Genomic DNA, 23,538 nt, shown 5'->3' on the forward strand with positions numbered 1-23,538 from the left:
TCCGATATACACGACATTTTGGTCGGAAGTTGCGGCCCTTAGTGCAAATCACTGTTTCAAATTTCAGCAAAATCGGAGAATAAATCTAGCTTTTATGGTCATAAGACCCTAAAGCTGAAGATCGGTCTATATGGCAGCTATATGTAAATATAGCCCGATCAGGACCATATTCGGGACAGATGTTGGAAGTCTTAATACAACTCACTGTTCAAAATTTCATCGTAGTCGGGTAATAAATGCGCCTGTTATAGGCCTTAGACCCAAAATCGGCAGATCGGTCTATATGGCAGCTATATCCAATAAGATCTGATCTAAACCATTTTTGGTTCGCATGTCGGCGGCCCTAATAAAACTCACCATGCCAAATATCAAGGAAATCGGGCAATAAATGCGCCTGACCCTAAATCGCCAGATCGGTCCATATGGCCGCTATATCTAATATATATACAGTCCTATGTGGCTCATTCAAGAGCTTAACCTGCGTAGTAAGTGATTACTACTGACGGACATACGGACGAACATCGTTAAATCGTCTTACAATTTTACAACGATCCGAAACATTTATACTTTGTAGGGTCGGAAATGGATATTTCGATGTGTTACAAATGGAACCACTAAATGAATAGGGGGTATATAACCTATGGTGGTAGGTATAAATATAACCTTGGTCCAACAGTTGGAAAAATTAGTCTACACGTGGAAACTTCCGTTAATAGATTGAGGCGAAAAGACTTCGCTGTGGCAAAAACTGGTAGTTAGCAGCACCATATATTAACGTCTGCTTGATTCAGTGGACTGTCCAGATCTAGGAACTCTGCGACTAAGATGAGTTGCGTCCAGAGGGATCTGGGTCTGAGACGAGTGGGTTTGGCCGTTAAACTGGTGACGTATGGTCTCTGTTCACAATCAGGACATACATACCGCACATCAATCCTTGCTCTGTAGGTATTAATGGTTGTCCACAGATCAAGAAGTAAGAAACCAAGTTGATAACATTGTGATGGAGGGAAGGTATTCATCCAACGTGTTCCGTGAAGCGAACATTGATTCGGATCATTACCTTATTGCAGCAAAGGTTCGCACCCATTTGAGAATGGCGAGCAAAGTACGAAAGCTGGACGAAAAGCTGCAAACACAGCAGATGGTAATTGTATACTCAACTCGGCTGACGCAGCACTTCTTGCCGACTTCATGGAAAATGCCTGTACTTGAGTACCAGAAGTCTTCTCCAAAAAACCCATGGTACGATCAAGAGTGTTGAAATGCTACTAAAGCCTAGAATGCGGCATATAGAGCAACATGGCAATCAGTTGCAACGTGCCAGATGAGGGAGAGGTATGGGAAGGAAAGGAGATACGTCTATTCCGCAGAAAGAGAAAGACGTGAGTGTGAGCCAATTGACATATGCAGGAGTCAAAATGAAGTTCGGCCCTGCACGGGATAACTAAGAGCATCGCACAGGCTGGAAGCTTAGCTTGGTGCTACCGGGCGCACCCACAGGGTGTGGATAGTGGAATGCTCAATACGGAGTAGCTGCAACTGCAGTCGCTGACAATCAGCGGTATCGAGTGGAGAGTCTCAGGAAGAGGTCTGTTGGACTCAGTTCTTGCTTACTTACTGAGTGCATATGATGCTCAATGCATTGATCGATCGTATAGACCGGAACGAGCTTGTTCGCCAATAAGAGCTTGACGAGGATCGCTAACTCTACATGCAAATTTGGCTACAACAACAACAACAGAATGAAGTCCTAAAATTTTACTAAAGAATCGAATATCAGTGGCTTTGGTGCAGGCACATCCTCCTGGAGAGACAAATAAGGAAATCTGGGAACTGATACACATAGTGTGCTTGGGATATGAAAAGAACATATTTCTATTAGTACCCGACGATGTCGGCGAAGAGGTTACTGCAGAACCAATTTCAGATTATGATATAGAATGTTAACCTCATAGTCAGAATGAGGTCCAAGTTAGCAGTGTCCAGACTAATGAACAACTAGGCAGCAGGAGCCGATGGGCTGTCCTCTGATCTTTTTGCGGCAGAGAACAACACGATGATAAGGCATCAGCTCGTCAGCGAGATTTGGCTAGAAGAACGCATATCCGATTATCCGATTAGAACCTCAGAATACTATTAACCTTTCTTAAGAAAGGATACAATGTAGAATTTGCCAACTACAAAGGAAAAAGTCTTCTCCTCATCGCATACAAGATACTCTCGAGTGTACTGTGTGAATGATTAAAATTGAAAGTCAATGATAATTGGCCCCTACCAATTAGGGTTTAGGCCTAGAAAATCTACCATAGACCAAATTTTCACACTGCGCCAAATCCTGAAAAACAATCCGAGAAGATAGGTCAACTCTAATCAACCCTTCGTTGACTACATACCCGTTTTCGAAAGCCCTATACGTTCCAAATGTATTTCAAGTCATCTTTGAGTTTGGTATCCCTGCAAAATTAATAAGACTCTGCAGGATGGCGATAGCTGATATACGTTCCTCAGTAATAATATAAAAGAATTTCTCCGAACATTTCAGTACCAGGCGAGTTTTCAGACAGGCAGACACCTTATCGTGTGATCTCTTAAATATCCTGCTGGAGAAAATTATACGAGATGCAGATATGAATAGATATGGCACACGACTCAAGAGAGAACACATGCTATACTCGCCTATGTCAACGACATCGATATTATGAGTGGTTCATCGCAAGTAGTAACCACAGCATTTGAAAGTTTCGAAGGTGAATCAGTGAAAGTGGTTCCGGTAGCAAATAAAAATAAAACGAAGAAAAATTCAGACTAATAGATCTACTTTTGATTTAACAAACACTTCAGGAGCAAAGCCATCTCTCGCCATACGAAAATCAAACTATGCAAGACACCGATATTACCGATGCTGACGTATGGTTCCGATGCATGGGTACTTGTGATAGCATATGATTCAGTCTTGGAGTGTTTAAGAGAAAGATCCCTCGCAAAAATTATGGACCAAGCCGCTAGCATAGCTAAATGTACCAAAATACAACAATTGCGTTGGCTATGTCATGTTGTTAGAATAAATGATGAAGCTACAATAAAATATATAATAAGACTAAAACTGCAATGGAAAGATTAAGTGGATAAAGACCTCTCGATACTAGTTGTTAGAGATGGGAGAAGGAACGTACAAGATCGAAGCGCTTGGAAATCTATTCTACGTTCAGCTGGTGGAGCAAATGCTCTGTAATGGCTAACTAAGTAGGAAAGTAAGCAGCCATTTAAAAACTTTTTCCCAAATTATTATAATCAAGGAATTTTGTTAAAGACTTTCACATTCTATCCTTACTTTTCATAAAATATATTGAAAATGCCATATCTTACAAATCGATTGTCAGACGGTCTCAAATTGTATACCGGTTTATTTGAAAGGTTGGATTTAGGAACAAAACCCACCTCACATACAGATGTGTTGAAAATAATAGAAGTGCTGCCAACTCATATTTTCACAAGTCAAATTTGTTGGTATATCAACATCCAAATTAAGTGATATTTTAAGGGCATTTAGAAGGATATGTAAGAAGTAAAATTACAAATGGATGTCATTGATTGTTTTCTTGTCTGTTATTGTCATTGGTTGTTTCTTGCCTTGTTCAAAAAAAAAAAAAAAAAAAATAGGAGTATGAATGATTTGTTATAAAATGCAATAAAATATGCGAAAATTAAGTGTAGAAAAATTGCAATTAAGCTGTTTCAATTGTTATTAAACTCACTTGGTCCCATTATTCTCGGACGATTTGGGGAAAAGAACTTATTCGGAAAAATGCTGTTAAGGAGTATGCAGTTGTACACACAATAAAGCTCGCCAAAGGACATATCGATAGGTCGATTGAAAAATATAGAAATATGCTGTGGTCCGACGATGTAAAATTTTGTAAAAATTTTTAAAAAATTTGTATTCTTACAAGTCAATGATCGGAAACATACCAGTTAATTAGCAAGGAGTTATTTCAGGTCAAAGGTGTTCAGGTTAAACCATGACCTGCTCATCCTCCTGACCTCAATCCCATAGAACATTTATATGGAGACATGGACTTTATGTTACAGAGAACCGACTGTTGAATTCGGAAGAGCTATGGAATGTAGTACTTAATGCCTGGCATAAATTCCGCCCAAAGATATCTCAGAAACACCCTGTAAAGCGATGGCAGGATCTTATTGAGACTCCATTCACCATAAATGTGCCGAAGTCATCAAAAAAGGATATATTACTCTAGGCACAAAAAAAATTTAACTTCTATTAATTAATTTTCAACTTTTATGCCATTTTCTTTATAAGTATTGGGTTATGTATTAATGCTCTCATTATTTTGAACAGTAAATTGTTGTAGCTTCAATTAAAAAAATTATTGTTCTTTAATTCATTTAGATAATTGATTAATAATTACATCTTACATAAAAACAAAAAAAATATTTTTTATAATAAAATTATATTTTGTTTTTTAGAGGAGCACAATCCTTTTATTTTGAACACAACTGTACGTATGTTGGTGTTGAATAGTCTGTTACATCTAGTTAATTATTATAGGGTCCCATCTAAGCCTATTGCCATGACATTATACATCTAATAAGAGATAACCATTGCACAGTAAATATTCTCACGCATTATACATCCGTCCTAGCACGGTATTGGTTTAATGGACCAAGGATGAAATGAGCAATTCTCTAATATCGAATACAAGAACAATGAAAGTGGGCATATTTGGAACAGCAACTTGAAATTTGAAGTATCTGTGCTCCGGCAAATTTTTGTTGAAAATAGGAGCTTTGAGTGTGGGTGTTAAGGGTGGTGCATGTGCATTTGTGCTATGTTTTGAATTTGTGTTTGGTCTCTACTTACACTCTGGACCGCCTGTTAATGTGTGTAGGCCGGATGATGGTATCACTTGATAGCTGTCCCCTTCAACACCGATGGCACTTGTCATGTGATAACCGTAACCATTTTGACTCCCATAAAGAGAAGAGTTAGTCGTTGAGTTTTGTTGTTGCTGGTGATGTTGTTGGTGCTGCACTTGTTGTTGTTGTTGCTGGTGATGCAGTTGGTCGTCGGGATCGTGGACGGCCGTTAGTGTCAGTTCCATGGCATGCGTGTCAAGTGTTTTACTATCTAAGCTGCCCGTTGGATAGTAGGGCGGTGGTGGTGGCTGCTGTTGTTGGCCACTAGTTTGGGCCACAATCGATGGCCGTCCCGAATCTAGGTCATATTCTTTGGCAGCCGTATTTGTTGACTTCTTTGTAGCCGTTGCCGAACGCCTGCAGCGACACAGCATTATTGTGAATGCTGCAAAGAGCAGAAATGTTACAGACGCTATAACTATGGCCACAATCGCAGATGTAGTCAGGGTTGACTTCTCGGGTAGATATGATTTTCCAACTGAAAAGAGAAACGTGTAGAGTTCATTTGAGAAACCATTTGAAAATGGCAAAAAAAAATTATTTGCCCATGCACTGTAACACTTCAGCATAGCATTCCACAAAGCTGCATAAATCGGGAATGGGGACTTGGCGGAACACTTTGCACTTTGGTAGTTCAGCAATAGTTCAAGCAAACATCCGCATTGGCCTTTGTTTGGCAACGATAAAGGGGTTGGAGTAAATCGTAGTTTTAGTTGGAATAGTCTAATTAAACCAATTTCTTTGTGTCTTTCATACCCCGTAACAGAGAGGGAAACAATAGCGTCAGCATTGTTCAACTTCAAATTTTACTGAATCAGCCAAGTTAATAACTCGTCACTGTTGGTTCCTGGCATTTCATGAAGTAAAGACAGGGATTCGTCACACTGGAGGACAAAAATTCGATTTATTTCAAACACATTAAATGGTATTAAAACACTTTTTTCAAATTGTTATAAAGTGATAATGTTAGAAGTTAAGATTCATGGTTACGAGTATTGAAGACTGTATAGATTATGAAGACCATATAACCCTACCTACCCAACTCTACCAATAACCGAGAAATCTGAACAATATACACATGTTATAAACATAAACAAACACCAATTGCAATATAATTGGTGAGAAAGGAGTAGTAGTGGAAGTTTTTGCAGGACGTGTGGGTATCTCTTAGAACATTGAAACACTTTTAGGGGCTAAACTGCGAAGGCTTTCGCATACATTGCGCAACAAAATATATTGGAAGATTATTCTCAATAATGTAAATGAATATAACTTCATTTTATGTATTTCAAAAATGACAAAGTTTGTTCTATTTCTACATCATTGACGGAGAGTGCGACAAGATCCGGCTAGCGTGTCGTAGCCGTTTTCACCGCACACTCTGGTTCTGGTTCTTTTATTCGTATATGTCCTCTGAATATGGTCTGAGGTCTCACATCTTCTCTCTTTTCTCTTCCTTTCTAGGGTATCACAATGGGCCAAACTGGCCTCCGCGTGAACTCTCCTATGTTGGGCAACCTAATCTAACCTAACATCTTGGGAACTAATGTAGAATAACGTTGCATATGTTAAGTTTAAAGGCTTTCGTGGAATAATTGTTAGGGTATTTATTTGAGTTAGGGGTTTTCGGCATACTCTTGCGGAATTTTTGTCGAGATTCCTGTTATATGATTTCTATGATACATTTTTATACCCACCACCGAAGGATGGGGGTATATTCATTTTGTCATTCCGTTTGCAACACATCGAAATATCCATTTCCGAACCTATTAAAAATATATATATATTCTTGACGACTTCCTTCGTCAATTTGGACCAGATCGGTTCAGATTTGGATATAGCTGCCATATAGACGTATCCTTCGATTTAGGGTCTTAGGCCCATTAAAGCCACATTTATTATCTGATTTTGCTGAAATTTGCGACAGAGAGTTGTGTTAGGCCCTTCAATATCCTTCGTAAATTTCTCTTAGATCGGTCCAGATTTGGATGTAGCTGCCACATAGACGGATCCTCCGATTTAAGGTCTTAGGCCCATAAAAGGCGCATTTTTTTATCGATGTCGCCGAAATTTGGGACAGTGAGTTAAGTTAAACCCCCTGACATACTTCTGCAATATGGCATAGATCGGTCTAGATTTGGATATAGCTGCCATATAGACCGATCTTTCGGTTTAAGGTTTTGGGGCCATAAAAAGCGCATTTATTGTCCGATGTCGCCGCAATTTGGGACAGTTAGTTGTGTTAAGCCCTTCGATAGCCTTCTTCAATTTTACTCAGATCGGTCCAGATTTGGAAATAGCTGCCATATAGACCGATATCTCGATTTAAAGTCTTGGCCCCAAAATGACGCATTTATTATCCGATTTAACAGAAATTTGACACATTGACTTATTTTAGGGTTTTCGACATCCATCTTGTATATGGTTCAGATCGGTTTATTTTTAGATATAACAACTAAAAAGACCAATATTTTTTTATACATAATTCAACAATGACTTGTACTTATTAGTATTTGGTCCAAACCGGATCATATTTCGATATAACTGCTGTGGGACAATAGGTATGCAATTTTCACCGGATTTGGATGAAAGGTGGTTTACAAATATACCCGAGGTGGTGGGTATCTAAAGTTCGGCCCGGCCGAACTTAATGCCTTTTTACTTGTTTTCTTTGTACAAAATTTTAAGCACCTAGCTTTACTCTTTCGAAAGTTAGCGTGTTTTCGATAGACAGACGGACAGTAGGACATACGGACGGACATGGCTAGATCGACTTAAAATGTCATGACGATCAAAAAAAAAAAAATGTATATATGCTTTATGGGGTCTTAGACGTATATTTCGAGGTGTTACAAACGGATTGACGAAATTTGTATACCCCCATCCTATGGTGGATGGTAACAATTAATGTCTGGTTGTTGTAAGTATGTATTTAATTTTGCTACTATTACAGCAGTAGTAAAACTTGAACCATACTTGGCGAAATTGTTGGATATTATAATAAAACACGTCGTGCAAAATTTCATTCCAATCGGATAAGAAATGCGCCCTCTAAGGGCTCAAGAAATCAAGACCCAAGATCGGTTTGTATGGCATTATATCAAAACATGGACCGATATGGCCCATTTACAATCCCAACCGACCTACACTAATAAGAAGTATTTGTGCAAAATTTCAAGCGGCTAGCTTTACTCCTTCGAAAGTTACCGTGCGTTCGACAGGCAGATGGATGGACGGACGGACAGACGGACGGACATGGCTAGATCGACATAAAACATCATGACGATCAAGAATATATTGGGTTGCCCAAAAAGTAATTGCGGATTTTTCATATAGTCGGCGTTGACAAATTTTTTTACGGTTTTGACTCTGTAATTGCATTCTTTCTTCTGTCAGTTATCAGCTGTTACTTTTAGCTTGCTTTAGAAAAAAAGTGTAAAAAAAGTATATTTGAATAAATTTCATTCTAAGTTTTATTAAAAATGCATTTACTTTCTTTTAAAAAATCCGCAATTACTTTTTGGGCAACCCAATATATACTTTATAGGTTTTCAGACGAATATTTCGAGTAGTTACAAACCGAATGACGAAATTAGCATATCCCCATCCTATGGTCGAGGATATAAAAATGGTATGGCAGCCATGCGGCACACCTTTCGGACTTGAATAAAAAGGAGGCCCCTTATCTTTTAATTTACTTCAATTGGTTATGACAGAAAATTTGTCCGATTTTGATGAAATTAGCCGCACGTAGAATAACTTTCCAAGCGCCTGGATCTTCTTTGGAGGTGTCGCCCACCACTTGATCTAGCCATCGGACTTTTGGCGGTCTCGGTTTGCGTCAAGAGACTCCTTTGCTGAAGCTTCTTCATCAATTCCGACAACATGACCTAGCCAACGCGTCCGATGTATTTTGATATGTATACCTATGCTATCTTCATCATACAGCTCGTGATTCATACGATGCCGATACTCTCCATTACGCAAAATTGTCCAAATATTTTACGAAGAATCTTTCTCTCAAATACTTTAAGCACAAGTACCCATGCCTCGGAACCTCGGAGGCCCCTTATCACTGAGCTTAAATTTGAATGGGACAACAGATTTAGTTTTGTTCAATATTTTTCAGTATTTTAAAAGCACTATGGGGAGATCCGGATTGTGAGAAGACGAGGTTACTACTGAAATGAAGCAAGCAGGAGCTCAGTTAAGCTTTCGATATCATAATAGGACTATGAGCTCATCTATGGAAAATTAGTGAGGCAAGTGATAGCTTGTGCATGGCATGCGGGGAATATGATGAGACGTTGGAGCATTTCCTATGTCATTGCCAGGCTTTCGGGGCTAACAGACACCGACACTTAGGTGGGGACAATACCAGACATAAACCAACTAAGGGGAGTGGCATGGAAAGCAATTAGGGATTTTGTAAGCAGCACGGAATTCCTAAATTAAATTTTCTTTTTCGAGATTACTTTTTTGTATTTAGAGCACAAAACAAGCCGATTACAGGCCACCCCATGCCACTATGGTGTATGTTCATAGAGCCCTGCAGTGGATTATACACAATTTGGTTCTGAAAAAAAAGGGAGTAAGTGTTGGGCGGGAAATGCTCAAACTAGACCATTCATTTTGTTTTTTAGATCTTGACAAGCTCTTTTAACTTATATACCCTGTTCTGAATCAAGGATTTGAAAACAAGGATCAGAAATTGTGAAGTAATATCCACTTTCTTGTCGTGTGTACCACGGTGGGTCATAAGGTAAAATATGTGGGTACTTCACATTATTGCAAAATTAGTCCAAATCGGATGAACATGTAAATAATATTTATGCCAATTTCAACTCATTGCCGCAGGCGTCGTCTCTCGACGAAAAATTAGTCTATGGCAAATTTCAAGTTTATCAGATGGAATATGCGATATGAACTTTGATAAAAAATTATTCGATGTGCGTACTTATCAATTTGTCTCATTCTAAAAGGTGTGAATAAGAACATCCATGCAGTTATTTTGCGGTCTATTGACCCCAAATTCACACATATAAACGGCCATTTCAGTCTTCTATTGCGAAAAATGAGCCAGTGGACAAATCAGTCCAAATGTTCTATGTTTGTAATGCATGGAAATACTCATTTCCGACTCTACAACATGAAGCCATTTCATTCCGTTTATCCATCAGAGCTACATCAGATCATATCTTGATGTACCCCCATATGGACCGATCCCCGATTTAAGATCTTGGGCTCATAAAAGACTCATTTATTACCCTATTTTGATGATATTATGAATAACGAGTCGTGTTGGAACTTTTGATATCATTGCCATATATGGTAAAGATCGCAGGATATATGGATACGGATACCTTATAGACCGATTTAAGGTCTGAAGCCCATAAAAGCCACATTAACAGCCGATTTTGATGAAATTTGGAACAGAGGGTTGTGTCAGACCCTTCATCATGTAAATCGATGTCTCATTTTGTGATCTATGGCTCGCAAAAGACGCATTTATTTACCCGATATCCATACAATTTGGAACTGTGAGTAGTTTGAAGTCCCACGATGTATATAGCTGCCATATAAACATATCTCCCGATTAAAGGAGATATCATTGCCCGGCTTTGGCGGTCAACATACACCAACACTTAGGTGAGGACACAAAACCAACTAAGGGGCATGGAATGGAAAAAATTTGGGATTTTGTAAGAAGCACTGAATACCTGACTTAGATTTTTTTTCGAGGCACTTTTAAGCATTGAGAGCTCACAACGAGCCGAATACTGTAGCCTTATACGTACCCAAGAAACTTGCTCGTAAGGTCCATTTATATACAGCTATATATAGTTCTATCTGAACCATGCTTGTCACGCTCAAATGACTAAATCATTGTCGTAATGACAAAATGCTTTAAATGATTGGGTTTTTGGGGCGTAAATAAAACAGCACAAAAAAAAAACTATTGTCCTATTTTCCCCCATCTCTGACTTCTCCACTTGACTTACCTAATGACCTGTTTGTCCTCGATTTAATTGAAATATCAGTTGAGGATTGAAGAAAATCTAAAATTCTATTTTGGTTCAAAGTTTATGGTCAACACTGTTTAGTGAGAAGAAAATCTCATCAGTTGAATCGAAATCATCATCAAACAAAAACCTTCGTTCATTTGTCTAGCAAAGTGCATTACCATAGTCCCCCATGATGTGTCATACTTACTCTCAGCATTCGCATATTCGCCGCAGTGGTCGCGGTTGGAGTGCAAACACAATTTTACACGCACCGCTGGACTTGCTTGCTTGTTTTCGGCCAAAGCAAGCGTCATATCCTCTGCATGTCCCACAGCCGTTCGATGCCCCGATATGCTGTAATGAGGTCTCTGGACAATGTGATTAATTGTGGTCTCCCTGAAGGTTGCCTCTTTGCCCGAAGGCAACAAGGATATGTTGTCAACAACTTCCCAAGTTGCCATGGGTGACTCACGATTTACTAGCGATTCGACGATTGCAATTAGAGACAAGCAGGTGGCGGCTATGTTAATGCCCACTACATGTGAATTAGGATCGTAGGTCACATGCAGCGGTGGTGGTATTTTGCTCACCTTTGTGGTGGCCTGCACTTCGTTTGAGTAACCCGAACTGCCTTTCGCATTGAGGGCATATATCTTGAACATATAACTTTGATGTTGATCCAACGGGGTTACCTTGCAAGGATTGTCCCGAAAACAGTCAAATTCCAACCACTCAGGCGAGCCCATCCCACCGGAGAAGACATAGCTATGGACAGCGCTACAATCGGAGAGCAGCTGTTCTTTGGGGGTGGGTACTCGACGATAGGTTACCAGAAACTTTGTGCTCATCATGCCGCCATTGAATCCCGGTATCCAGCTGATAATGACAAAGTTGTGCGATGTTTCTAATACCTTTAGAGATGTAGGCCTCTCCGGCGGACCTTTGGGCTGAAGACGTATCTGTGTTCGTATGGTGTCGAGTGGATTTACCGCTCGACAAGAGTAGTCGCCGTAATCGGAGTGCGATAGGTGATTTATTCTTAAAATTGATGTGTAGATGTCATTGTTGTCGACTCTGGTGCTGATTTCATAGTGGCCATCAGAGGACATGGTCAGAGGGGAGGGATTGTTTCCGAATTGCCATTGAAATTCTGGTTTGGGATAAGCTTGGACTTTGCACTGCACTTCAGCTGATTCACGCACATCATACGCCACTTTGTTGTATTGGTGCAGGACGATGGGTTCGTGTTCTATGCGCAGATGCATGCTCGAGTTGGCCGAGTTGACTTCGTTTTCATACAGGCATGTGTATAGGCCACGGTCCGAGGGAACCAGTTGATTGCCGGTGGGACGTCCTTTCCCTCGAAACTTCAAAATACTCTGTACAGTGACCACGCCATTGGAAGTCTCAGTTGGAGTTGTTCGTATCTCGAACATTTTGCGACCGGGCAATACCTCCGTTCCATCTTTTATCCATCGGATAATGGGAGCCGGCTTGGCTTTTGCGCTACACGTCACAGCATAATCCAAGTCGCCAACGCGGCGTGTCATATGCTGCTGCAGTTTGGCTATGAATTGTGGAGGCTGATGTACCTCCAAGGTAATGGTGGCCATTTTCCCCATGCCCAATTCATTGACGGCATGACAATGATATTTGCCCTCACTGCCCAAGTGAGCCTTGGGAATGGAATACTGGGGTCCTTGGGCTAAAATTTTCTGCGTGTTGCTAAACTCGCCCTCCATGTCACGGAACCAACGATACTGCGGCACAGGCCAACCTGGAGGGCTAGCTGAACAACTCAAGGTTACACCATTTCCCACATGCACCACTGGCTTATTGGGCGTGATGTAGGCCTGACCGGGTCGGTGGCGCACCAGCAAAGCCACAGTGGAATTGCCCACTCCCTCAACTCGTTTTGTGCCATAGGGTTGCATCAAGTTCACCGCTCTGCAGATGTAATTCCCGGCATGCTCCGCTCTCACCGAAACCAATGTTAGTTGCTCGCCAGTAAAGCGAAAATCTGGAGCCCCTTCTTTGAGCCACTCGATAGTGACAGGCGATGGATTTGCAGTTACATTACATCGCACCACAACAGTTTCACCCTCTTCGGCCTCATGTGTTTTGGTCTCAATGACCACAATGGGTGGATAGAGCACATCTAAGACCAAATCTTTTTCGCCTGTTTTACCCAGTCCATTGTCGGCAGTGCAGGTATATTTACCAGCGTGGTGGCGACTGACACGATAAATCGTATGTGTGGGTGTGGTGCTGACATACTGGCCATTGCGAGTCCAACGAACATTCGAGACCATGGGCTTCGCATCGACGCGACAATCCAACTTGGCGACATGATCTCGTTCAACACGCAGTGGATTTTGAGGTCCAACTTCGACGCGGGGATAATCTGAAAAGAAGGGAAAAAGGCAATACAATCAATTGTGTGCGGCAAGCAAACAACATAAAAAGTAGTGATCAAATTGCATGGGCATGGTAAGAGAGAAAAAGATTTTTGAATTTTATTGAGATGAGATTGAAATAAGGTGGAAAATCTTACGATAGATTAGACTGAATTCACTCGAAATAACCACACTTCATTGGAGTAATTAGGTTTTTTCGAAAATCTTGGAGCTTTTCTTTACGTCTTTTCCCGACTCCAAAATTCATGCAGAATTTTCTACTTTGATATCTTTATTGTGTTAGGACTATTTCAAACGTCGTCAAGGAAGGAAAGCCAAAAGGCGGGCGGAGCCGACTTTATAATATTTTGGGACGTCAAGTAAAACATCGCATGCAAAATTTTGTTCAGACCGGACCAAAATTGTAGCGACTACGGCCTTAAAAGGCTATATCGGATGAGAGAGATATATGGAAGCTATATCTAAATCTGATCCGTCCTTGAAGCAAAGAAGGCAAAAATGCGACCTGTACCTTGATCACAAGGTACAGGGCAGACAAACGGACGGACAGACGGACATAGCTGACATAGGAAATGATTCTAAGCTGATCGGTATATTTATCATTGGATCTACCTCTTCTCCTTCTTAAATAAATGCACAACGTTATAATACCCCGTTCCATAGTGATGGTATTGGGTAATGAAAAATTAATATGGGCAGAAACTCTGATCTATTACACCAAGTGTAAGATTAAAGTCTGGGACTTCGTAGAAATTTTCAGCGATTGTCAGGGACAGGCATATTTTATTGTATAGTAAATGGATTGGCAGAAGTATGTTCCGTATTTTCTAGCTAATAAATCACTAACTACTATTCTATATCGCTTATAACATTTTATATACACTTCAGGATCTTCCCCATATTTGGATGTAAAATATATAAAATATTTGATCTATAATATTCACCAAAAACCCTTCCATTTGAGATCAATTTTATCCCGATCAGTCAACATCGGACCTTTCAGGATTTTTAGGGTGTGCTATTATCCCAAAGACCTTTACTTTGACTAGTATATTGACCAAGTCCGTCTAGATGCCCGTTTGGTGGATTTTTTTGTGGCTGGTTCACAAGTCTCCTACTTCACTCGTCATTTAAAACCCATGTTCCTCTGATCAGTCTAAATGTTTGGTTTTGGTGATATATATTATTATCAAAATTGGGTTCTTCCAGCAAAAGATTTTCATAAGTTTTCACTAAACTTTTGTGTACATACGTTAACACTACCATGAAGAGCCATATAGGGATACGAGGGTTGTGTTTATATTTCGATATTGGACAACCCATGTGTTACAATCAGCCAACTGACGGCTCTATCGTAAAGCTTGACATATTTAAGTTATACATACTCAGAACGTTTTGTCATACGAGCACTATTTGTGTTGTTTACAGTAACTTGAATGATTCATCTCGCCCAAAAAATGGAATTAAATCGTGAACATTTTCGTGCGATTAATTTTTACAACTTTCGACGTGAACTTAATCAAATTTTTGGCGATGAAGTTCCATCAACAATCAGTGTTTATCGATGGTATAGTAAATTCAACCGAGGTCGTGGTTCACACCAAGTCGAATTTCGTAAAGTTCATATGACCTATCGTGAGATTGAGACAACCTTAGGCATAAGTGGGACCAGCATACATTCAATACTGCATGAACATTTGACCGTCAAAAAAATTTGTTCGCGTTGGATCGCACACAATTTGTCAATCGCTCAAAAAAGGCGGATGTCGATTGGTTGGAAGAAATGCTCCAAAAATGTGATCGCGGTGCTTCGAAATACGTCTATGACATCGTGACAGGTGATGAATAGTAGATTTATGCGTATGAGCCCGAAAGTAAACAGCAGACGACTGTATGGGTGTTTCAAGATGAGCCAAATCCAACTGTTTTTTCGGAAAAACTGGACATGTCGCAATCCTACCACTGGAACAACGCAGTACAGTCAATTCTAAGTGGCACCCAACCATTTGTTTGCCAGTTGTCTCCCAAGAAATCAGGAAAATCAACCGCCGCAGACGGATCACTCCTCAACACGACAATGCGAGCTCTCATCGGCTCAAACAACTGCATTTTTGACCACTCAAAACATCGATTTGATGAGTCTCTTGCCGTATAGTCCTGACTTGGAACCGAATGAATACTTTTTATTTATATTTCGACACCTGAAGAAGCTGTTGATGGGTTCAGAATGTATGTTTTGGAAATACCTCAATCAGAGTTGCAAAAGTGCTTCGACAATTTGTTCATACGCATGTTGGGAAGGACGGAACTCAAAAGGAACTTCCTAAGGAGGAATCGTCTACACCGCAAGTATTTAGTGTCCTGAGGAAGAGTGCTTTATCAACTGCCCCTGAATGCGCAAGAGAACTCATCTTGAAAAGATCGAACGCAACAGTGATGGAAATTCTGAATCCTGACTATGATCCGGTTTCAGTAGATAAATATCCACCATTGTAATACCGCTTCGGTGGTACTAAAGGTTCTTCTGATGGCAGGAAGATTATCCCGGAACCATGGGTGTGTGGAGGAATGGTTCGTGGACTAAGTATTAATCGATTTAAGGGTAAGGAGAATGTGAAACACAGAGCCTATGTTTTTTCAAAGAAAATTCCTAATGTTTTCTTCTTCCATTGCTAAACACCGAAGATTCAGTAGTAGCCAACTATAAATGGCACACGCTTAAGAGATGTCGCCTTCAAACCTTAAGATGCTGGTTGAAACGGCTTCTGCAGGGAAGAATATCCTCACATCATCAGATGTGGGGAATTTCGGATATCGGCGAAAGGGGTGAACTGCTTATCGAATATATTATAAGTTGCAATATGGCGATTTGTAATAAAGGAAATAAACTGACCTTTATTACCAGGAGCAGGCAAGTGGTACTAGATGTTACCTTTGTATCGGAAGATATAAGTGGAAAGATAAGCAATTGGGAAGTGTTGGATGTTCACAGCTTCTCCGATCATAGTTATATTTGTTTCAGACTTGGAGAGGATGCTGCAGAAGGGTTCCTCGGTTAAACACATTCTGCACGACTATCCATTCTTGACCAGAAAAGGCAGTGGAAACTGCGCAGGATGTCGACATCGTGGTCTAGCGGATCACGAAGGCCCTGAGTGACTCGCTTGTGTCAGCATGTCCTAGAGCCAAACAGAAGTGGTTGGTCTAATGAAAGGACGCAGAAAACTCTTCACTGCACGATTGAGACGTGTATAAGGTTGAGATAAAAAAATATAAGGGCGAGCTGAGAAAGGATTAGAACAAATCCAGGGTGAAATTCTGCATCTCCGTGGAGGAAACATCTGAGGGCTCTAGGCAAAGAAAGATTCTATATTCTAAACTTATTACGGTGAATATATATTGAGAAGTCAGAGAATGTATGGACAATGTCTAGTGAGGAAACACTAGATCTACTCGTTCACACGCATTTCTCGGGAAGCTCTCCAATGGACAACGTGGCGCCAGAAGAGGATCTCCCTGATATCCATTAGTCGGATGTAATTCGGAAAATTGTGTATGAGTCGAAAAGTCTTTGGGCGATAAAAAGTTTCAACTCCTTGACGTTGCCAGACCATAATGATGTATCACCAGTTGCACTTCATACTCTGTTTGTATCAGCCTGTCTTATATATCTTTAGGATGTAGGGATACAAAAGTCATTTTCATTTCAAAACCTTACCACAAGAAGTCGAAAGATTTTCGTCCTATTAATCTGTCATCCTTTATGCCGTAGGATCTAGAGTGTTTGATAGTGAGGGCAAGTCCACTGAAACACCCCTTCACGACATAGTCGCCTACATATAGGGTTTTCTCGCTGTCAATAAATGTACAATGATAGCATTTCTGGACAATGAAGGTGCTTTCAGTAGTGTATAGATGAATTTAATTATGAAGCAGCAGGAGATGCTAGGCATCAGCACTACCGTCTTGGGATCTGTTGATCAAACAAGTAAAAGCGTGCTTAGTTCAGCCGGGACGAATCTTGGTAACCCTTCTGTCAAACTAGCAAAAATAAAAACTTCTAGAAACCGAACAAGGATGGTCGAGAGACTGATTTGCATGGGAGCTATTTCAGGTTATATACTGATTTGGACCGTATTTGGCACAGTTATTGGAAGTCGTAACAGAACACCGCTTGCAAAATTTCAGCCAAATCGGACAAAAATTGCGGTTTGTAAGGACCCAAGAAGTCAAATCGGGAGATCGGTTTATGTGGAAGCTATATCAGGTTATAGACCGATTTGAACCGTACTTGGTACAGTTGTTGGAAGTCATAACAAAACACTACAAACTGCAACATTTTCAGCCAAATCGGACAAAAATTACGGCTTGTAAGAAAGAAATCAAATCGGGAGATCGGTTTATATGGGAGTCATATCAGGTTATAGACCGATTTGGACCGTACTTGTCACAGTTTTTGGAAGTCATAAAAAATACAAAATTTCAGCCAAATCAGATAAGAATTGCGCCCTCTCGAGGCTCAGGAAGTTAAGATCCAAGATCGGTTTATATGGCAGCTATATCAAAACATGGACCTTGATGGCCCATTTTTAATCCCAACCGATCTTCACTAATAAGAAGTATTTGTGCAAAATTTCAAGCTGCTAGCTTTACGCCTTCGGAAGTTAGCGTGCTTTCGACAGATGGACGGACGGACGGACTGACATGGCTAGATAGACTTAAAATATATATACTTTATGGGGTTTTAGAAGAATATTTCGAGGAGTTACAAACAGAATGACGAAATCACTATACGCCCATACTATGGTGGAGGGTTTAAAAAGTATGTGGATTTTTGAAGCACCGTCCACAAGATTACAACCCCATATAGCATTGCAGGTCTGAGAACTGCAGTATATACTCAGTACATAACACGCTGTTTAGACTTTTGCCAAAGGCTCTCTTGCAGGTGTATAGATCAAGAGTTGCCTTTCTGGCCCTTTGTTGGATTTGAAGTTTAATTTCTTGCCCAGAAAAAAACGCATGTACATTGCTTTTTCAGTAAATGGAACATTCCCTCCTCCCAAGGAGACAGGTGTCAATGTAGATAACTTATCTCTCCTGCTGCAAATAACTACCTCTGTCTTGCTCCGCTTTATGCCTAGTTTACTTTCTGTAGCCCACTTCGCAGTTGCACTTTAAGATTGCTGAAGTATATTTCTCAGGGTGTTGGAAACTATTCACTTTTACACATGTATCTTCCAGTAACAATAATATTTTTCTAATGGCCATATTCCAAAGTAAAGGAGACAGTACACCCCCTTGAGGTGTTCGTCAGCTGACATATTTCTTTATACCTACCACCATAGGATGGGGGCATACTAGCTTAGTCATTCCCTTTGTAACACCTCGAAATAATCATCTGCGACCCAATAAAGTATATATATTCTGGATCGTGTCGACATTCCGATTCGATCTAGTCAGGTCCGTCCGTCTGTCGAAATCACGATATCGGTCGAACGATAAAAGCTAGCCGGTTGACATTTTGCACATATATTTTATATTGATGTAGTTCGTTGAAGATTGCAAATGGGCCATATCGGTATAGATTTGGACATAGCTCCCATATAAACCGAATTCCCGATTTGACTTCTTGAGCCCCTGGAAGCCACAATTTTTGATCGATTTTTATGACTGCCAAAAACTGTGATAAGTACAGTTCAAATCGGTCTATAACCTGATGTAGCTCCATATAAACCGATCCCCCGATTTGACTTCTTGAGTGAATTGATTTGTTATGACTTCCAACAACTGTGCCAAGTACGGTTTAAATATGTCTATAACCTGATCTAGCTCCTGCATAAACCGATATCCCGATTAGACTTTTTGAGTCCTTACAAGCCGTTGAAATTTTGCACGACTTTTTTCGTTATGACTTCCAATAACTGGGCTTAGTATGGTTCAAATCGGTTTATAACCTGATATAGCTGTCATATAAACCGATCTGGGATCTTGACTTCTTGAGCCTCCAGAGTGCGCAAATATTATCCGATTTTGTTTGAAATTTTGTACAACGGTTTCTCCCATGAACTTCAATATACGTGTTAAATATGGTCTGAATCGGTCTATGGCCTGAAACAGCACCCATATAAACCGATTTCCCTAGTTTACACCTCGAGCCCCTAAAGGTGGCAATACTTATTCGAATTAGCTGAAACTTTACACAATGACTATTACTATGGTCTCCAACATTCATTTCAATTATTTTCCGAATCAGACCATAACTTGATATAGCTTCAATAGCATATTATTTCTCGAGAACTCGGCAAATGCAATCTATGGTGGAGGGTATATAAGATTCGCCCCGGCCGAACACAGCACGATTTTACTTGTTGATAATCAGACGGATCCAAGAGATAGCGTCACAGCCGCACTGAATTTCAAGCTTCACCTACTGCCTCTAAACATTTTGGCTAGACAATTTGTCGCAGCACGGCTGTGAGGCTAAGAGAGTTTTCTCATTGGTCATGCGACTGCTGCGGACAATATGTTATCCTTGATTCAATGTCCGATATCGCTGGCAATGTGGGTTACACCCTGCCTGAGCCGGTTCTTGATAAAATTTGAGAACTTGTTTGATTTAGCGGATATGAATATTCGCAAGTTGTGTGGGCTTTTTAAAGTGATCTGGATGGTTCAACATTGGAACTGGAAGGATTGTCCTTCTCCTGTTTCTGTGTATCACATGGCAGATGGTAGATTGCCACATTAACCTAACCCAACCTAACGTCTGTTTGCCGATTTTGATTAAAATTTGTTAAAATGTAGATACAGCTCCAAGGATCGGCTTCGCCAGACTTTAACCCGTCCTTGCTTGATTTCCTATGATATCGATATAAGCAGATATGAACTACAAGGCCAGTGGCCACGGCAGTATGGGCATTGGCAGAGCAATAAAATTGACAAGGGAGATTTCGCCACCTTTCGAATAAAGTCATTGTTCAATTGTGTATAACAAAATATTGGTCTTTTTAGTAGCTATATCTAAAAATAAAACTCAAAGTTCAGCGACATCGGACAATAAATGCGCCTTTTATGGCCCGAAAACCTTAAACCGAGAGATCGGTTTACATGGCAGCTATATCCAAATGTGGACCCATCTGGGCAATTTTGAAGAAGGATGTCGTAGGGCCTAACACAACTCACTGTCCCAAATTTCAGCAAAATCGGATAATAAATGTGGCTTTTATGGGCCTAAAACCCAAAATCGGGGGATCGGTCTATATGGCAGCTATATCCAAATCTGGACCGATCTGGGACAAATTAACGAAGGTTGTCGAAAGACCTACCACAACTCACTGTTCCAAATTTCAGCAAAATCGGATAATTAATGCTTTTATGGGCTTAAGACCCTAAATCGGCCGATCGGTCTACATGGGGGCTATATCAAGATATAGTCCTATATAGCCCATCTTCTAACTTAGCCTGGTCATGGACAAAAACAGAATCTGTGCAAAGTTTCAGCTCAATATCTCTATTTTTAAAGACTGTCGGACGGACATGTCTAGATCTTCTTAGATTTTTACGCTGATCAAGAATATATATACCTTATAGGGTCGGAAATGGATATTTCGATGTGTTGCAAACAGAATGACAAGATGAATACACCCCCATCCTTCGGTGGTGGGTATAATGAGACATGCTCATCGATTTCTATGCTCAATGTCTCATTTTGTTCATTTGTTTTGTAACTTTTCGGAGTTTGGTATTTATATGATTTAAAAAAATTAAAACATTTAAAGTTTTTCATCAAAATAAAACTTCTAAGTCGTTTGTGCGTGACTATTTTCGATATTTTAATAGAATAAACATCATTTTAGTCAATAATCGGCAAATGTTCATGCATTCTTGTCACCGGAAAAGAGCAAAAAAAGTCATTACTCTAGTGCACATATGCTTTGTACATTAGTCGAAATTTTGATCATTTGGACCTCCCTGGGACGCTTAATCCTTTATTTAACAGAAAAACCAAATAAAACCATCGCCAGATCGAATAATATGGTGATACCTTAGTAAATAGTAAAAGGAGTATAACGGAGCTACCCTATCATGTGGAGGATAGTATGAATTTTTATTCTGCACTATTATTTATGGGTTATAATTTGTGGGTATAAAAATATATATACGCACATTAGAGTGTCCCAAAAAAAAAAAAAAATTTTTTTTTTGAAACACATGCCCTTTAATTTAGGATTTTTTTTTTTTTGATTCCTTTGACGTACACATTTAAGCTAAAGTCAAGACCCCAGATCGGTTTATACGGCAGCTATATAAGGTTACGAACCGATTTCAACTATTCTTAGAACAGCTGTAAAATTTGAACTATTCTTAATACAGTTGTTGGAAGTCATAACAAAATGTAATATTTCAGCCAAATCGGATAGGAATTGCTCCCTGTAGGGGCTCAAGAAGTCAAGACCCCAGATCGGTTTATATGGCAGCTATACCGGGTTATGGACCGATTTGAACTATTCTTAGCACAGTTATTGAAAACCATAATAAAACACCTCATTCAAAATTTCAGCCAAATCGGATAGTAATTGCGACCTCTAGTGGCTCAAGAAATCAAGACCCCAGATCGGTTTATATGGCAGCTATATCAGGTTATGAACCGATTTGAACCATACTTGGCACAGTTATTTTAAGTCATAATAAAACACCTCTTGCAAAATTTCAGTCAAATCGGACAAGAATTGTGCCCTCTAGCGGCTCAAGAAGTCAAGATTCCAGATCGGTTTATATGACAGCTATATCAAAACGTGGACCGATAAAGCCCATTTACAATCCCAACCAACCTAAACAAATAAGAAGTATTTGTGCTAAATTTCAAGTGGCTAGCTTTACTCCTTCGAAAGTTAGCGTGCTTTCGACAGACAGACGGACGAACGGACGGACGGACATGGCTAGTTCGACTTAAAATGTCATGTCGATCAAGAATATATATACTTTATGGGGTCTTAGACGAATATTTCGAGGAGTTACAAACACAATGATGAATTTAGTATACCCCCATCCTTTGGTGGAGGGTATAAAACCTTTGGTGGAGATAGCTGTGAGCACCGCACAGGCTGGAACATTGAGGTCCGATCTGTGTGGTGTTCATTGCTATCACGAGAAGCTTAGCTGCGTTCTACAGGGCGTGTCCATAGGTTGCCGGATAGTGGAACGCTCCACACGGGGTAGCTGCAACCGCAGTCGCAGACAATTAGCGGTATCAAGCGGAAAACAAAGCGAAGGGTATGCGTTCCCTATTTGCAGATAAAAATTTCGCCTTTATAGCGTGGGACCATCTAATGTACATGCAAATCATTTCGTTGTATATTATTCTGATATATGTATAAACGTTGCCTTATTTGTACAGAACAGTAAACTTTTCGATAAGTGATTTCCTCAATTTCCCCTTAAAAACATGTCGTTAGGGTTACCATTATGCGCAAGCACGTGGCACAGAAACTATGGTGCATTAAGGGACCCAAGCTAATTAGCAATTTCTGCAAATGTAAATAAAGTTTAGGTCTGCTCGCGTAAAAGCGACAAGACAAGTTTTTCATATGAACAACTCTGAATAAATGCATATTCAACTCAATGAAAATGTGTAAAGTTGGTTTTCCCTCATATACTCACTCGTACAGAAGGAAAAAGTTTTCACAACAAACACAAATAACCTCAGGATGGGAACATTAAAGGTAAATATTAGAAAAGACCAACCGAATATGAGAAAAAGACACTTTTGCAGTCACATCCTTATGCAGCTTAATGACGGAGTTTAACCTTTGCAAGCAGACGTGTTTCAGCGTTATACCAAGATATTCCGGACACTTATGGAATGGAATTCTTTACGTTGAAAGACACTGACATTAAGTCACACTTTTGAATTGCTAATGGATGCATACGGGACATATAGGGCTATCGGTATCATAACGGGACACACAGGTCAACGAGCTCACTTATACAAAATCAGTACGGCAAGTAATAGCATGTGTAGGATTTGTATGGAAGATGATGAGACGTTGGAATATTTCCTACGTGATTGCTCGGCTTTCGCGGCTAACAGACACCGGTACTAAGGTGGGGACACAATACCAGACATGAGCCAACTTAGGGGCGTGTTATGGCTAGCTTATTTTTTATTTTAGCAC

At 40.1% G+C, this 23,538-nt stretch overlaps 1 protein-coding gene across 1 annotated transcript in view; it reads right to left on the reverse strand.

Annotated features, from left to right (window-relative positions):
* The window catches only part of LOC106091695 (uncharacterized), a 78,394-nt gene extending 65,105 nt beyond the window's left edge, over window positions 1-13,289 (reverse strand). Inside the window, exons 1-2 of the mRNA XM_059365808.1 lie at window positions 11,152-13,289; window positions 4,883-5,416 (exon numbers count right to left, since the gene is read on the reverse strand). Coding sequence (XP_059221791.1) covers window positions 4,883-5,416; window positions 11,152-13,255 — 2,638 coding nt within the window. The 5' untranslated portion in view covers window positions 13,256-13,289. The remainder of the gene's footprint in view (window positions 1-4,882; window positions 5,417-11,151) is intronic.
* Between the last annotated feature and the right edge of the window lie 10,249 nt (window positions 13,290-23,538).

Source organism: Stomoxys calcitrans, chromosome 3 (assembly GCF_963082655.1).
Source record: "Stomoxys calcitrans chromosome 3, idStoCalc2.1, whole genome shotgun sequence".
NCBI lineage: Eukaryota > Metazoa > Arthropoda > Insecta > Diptera > Muscidae > Stomoxys > Stomoxys calcitrans.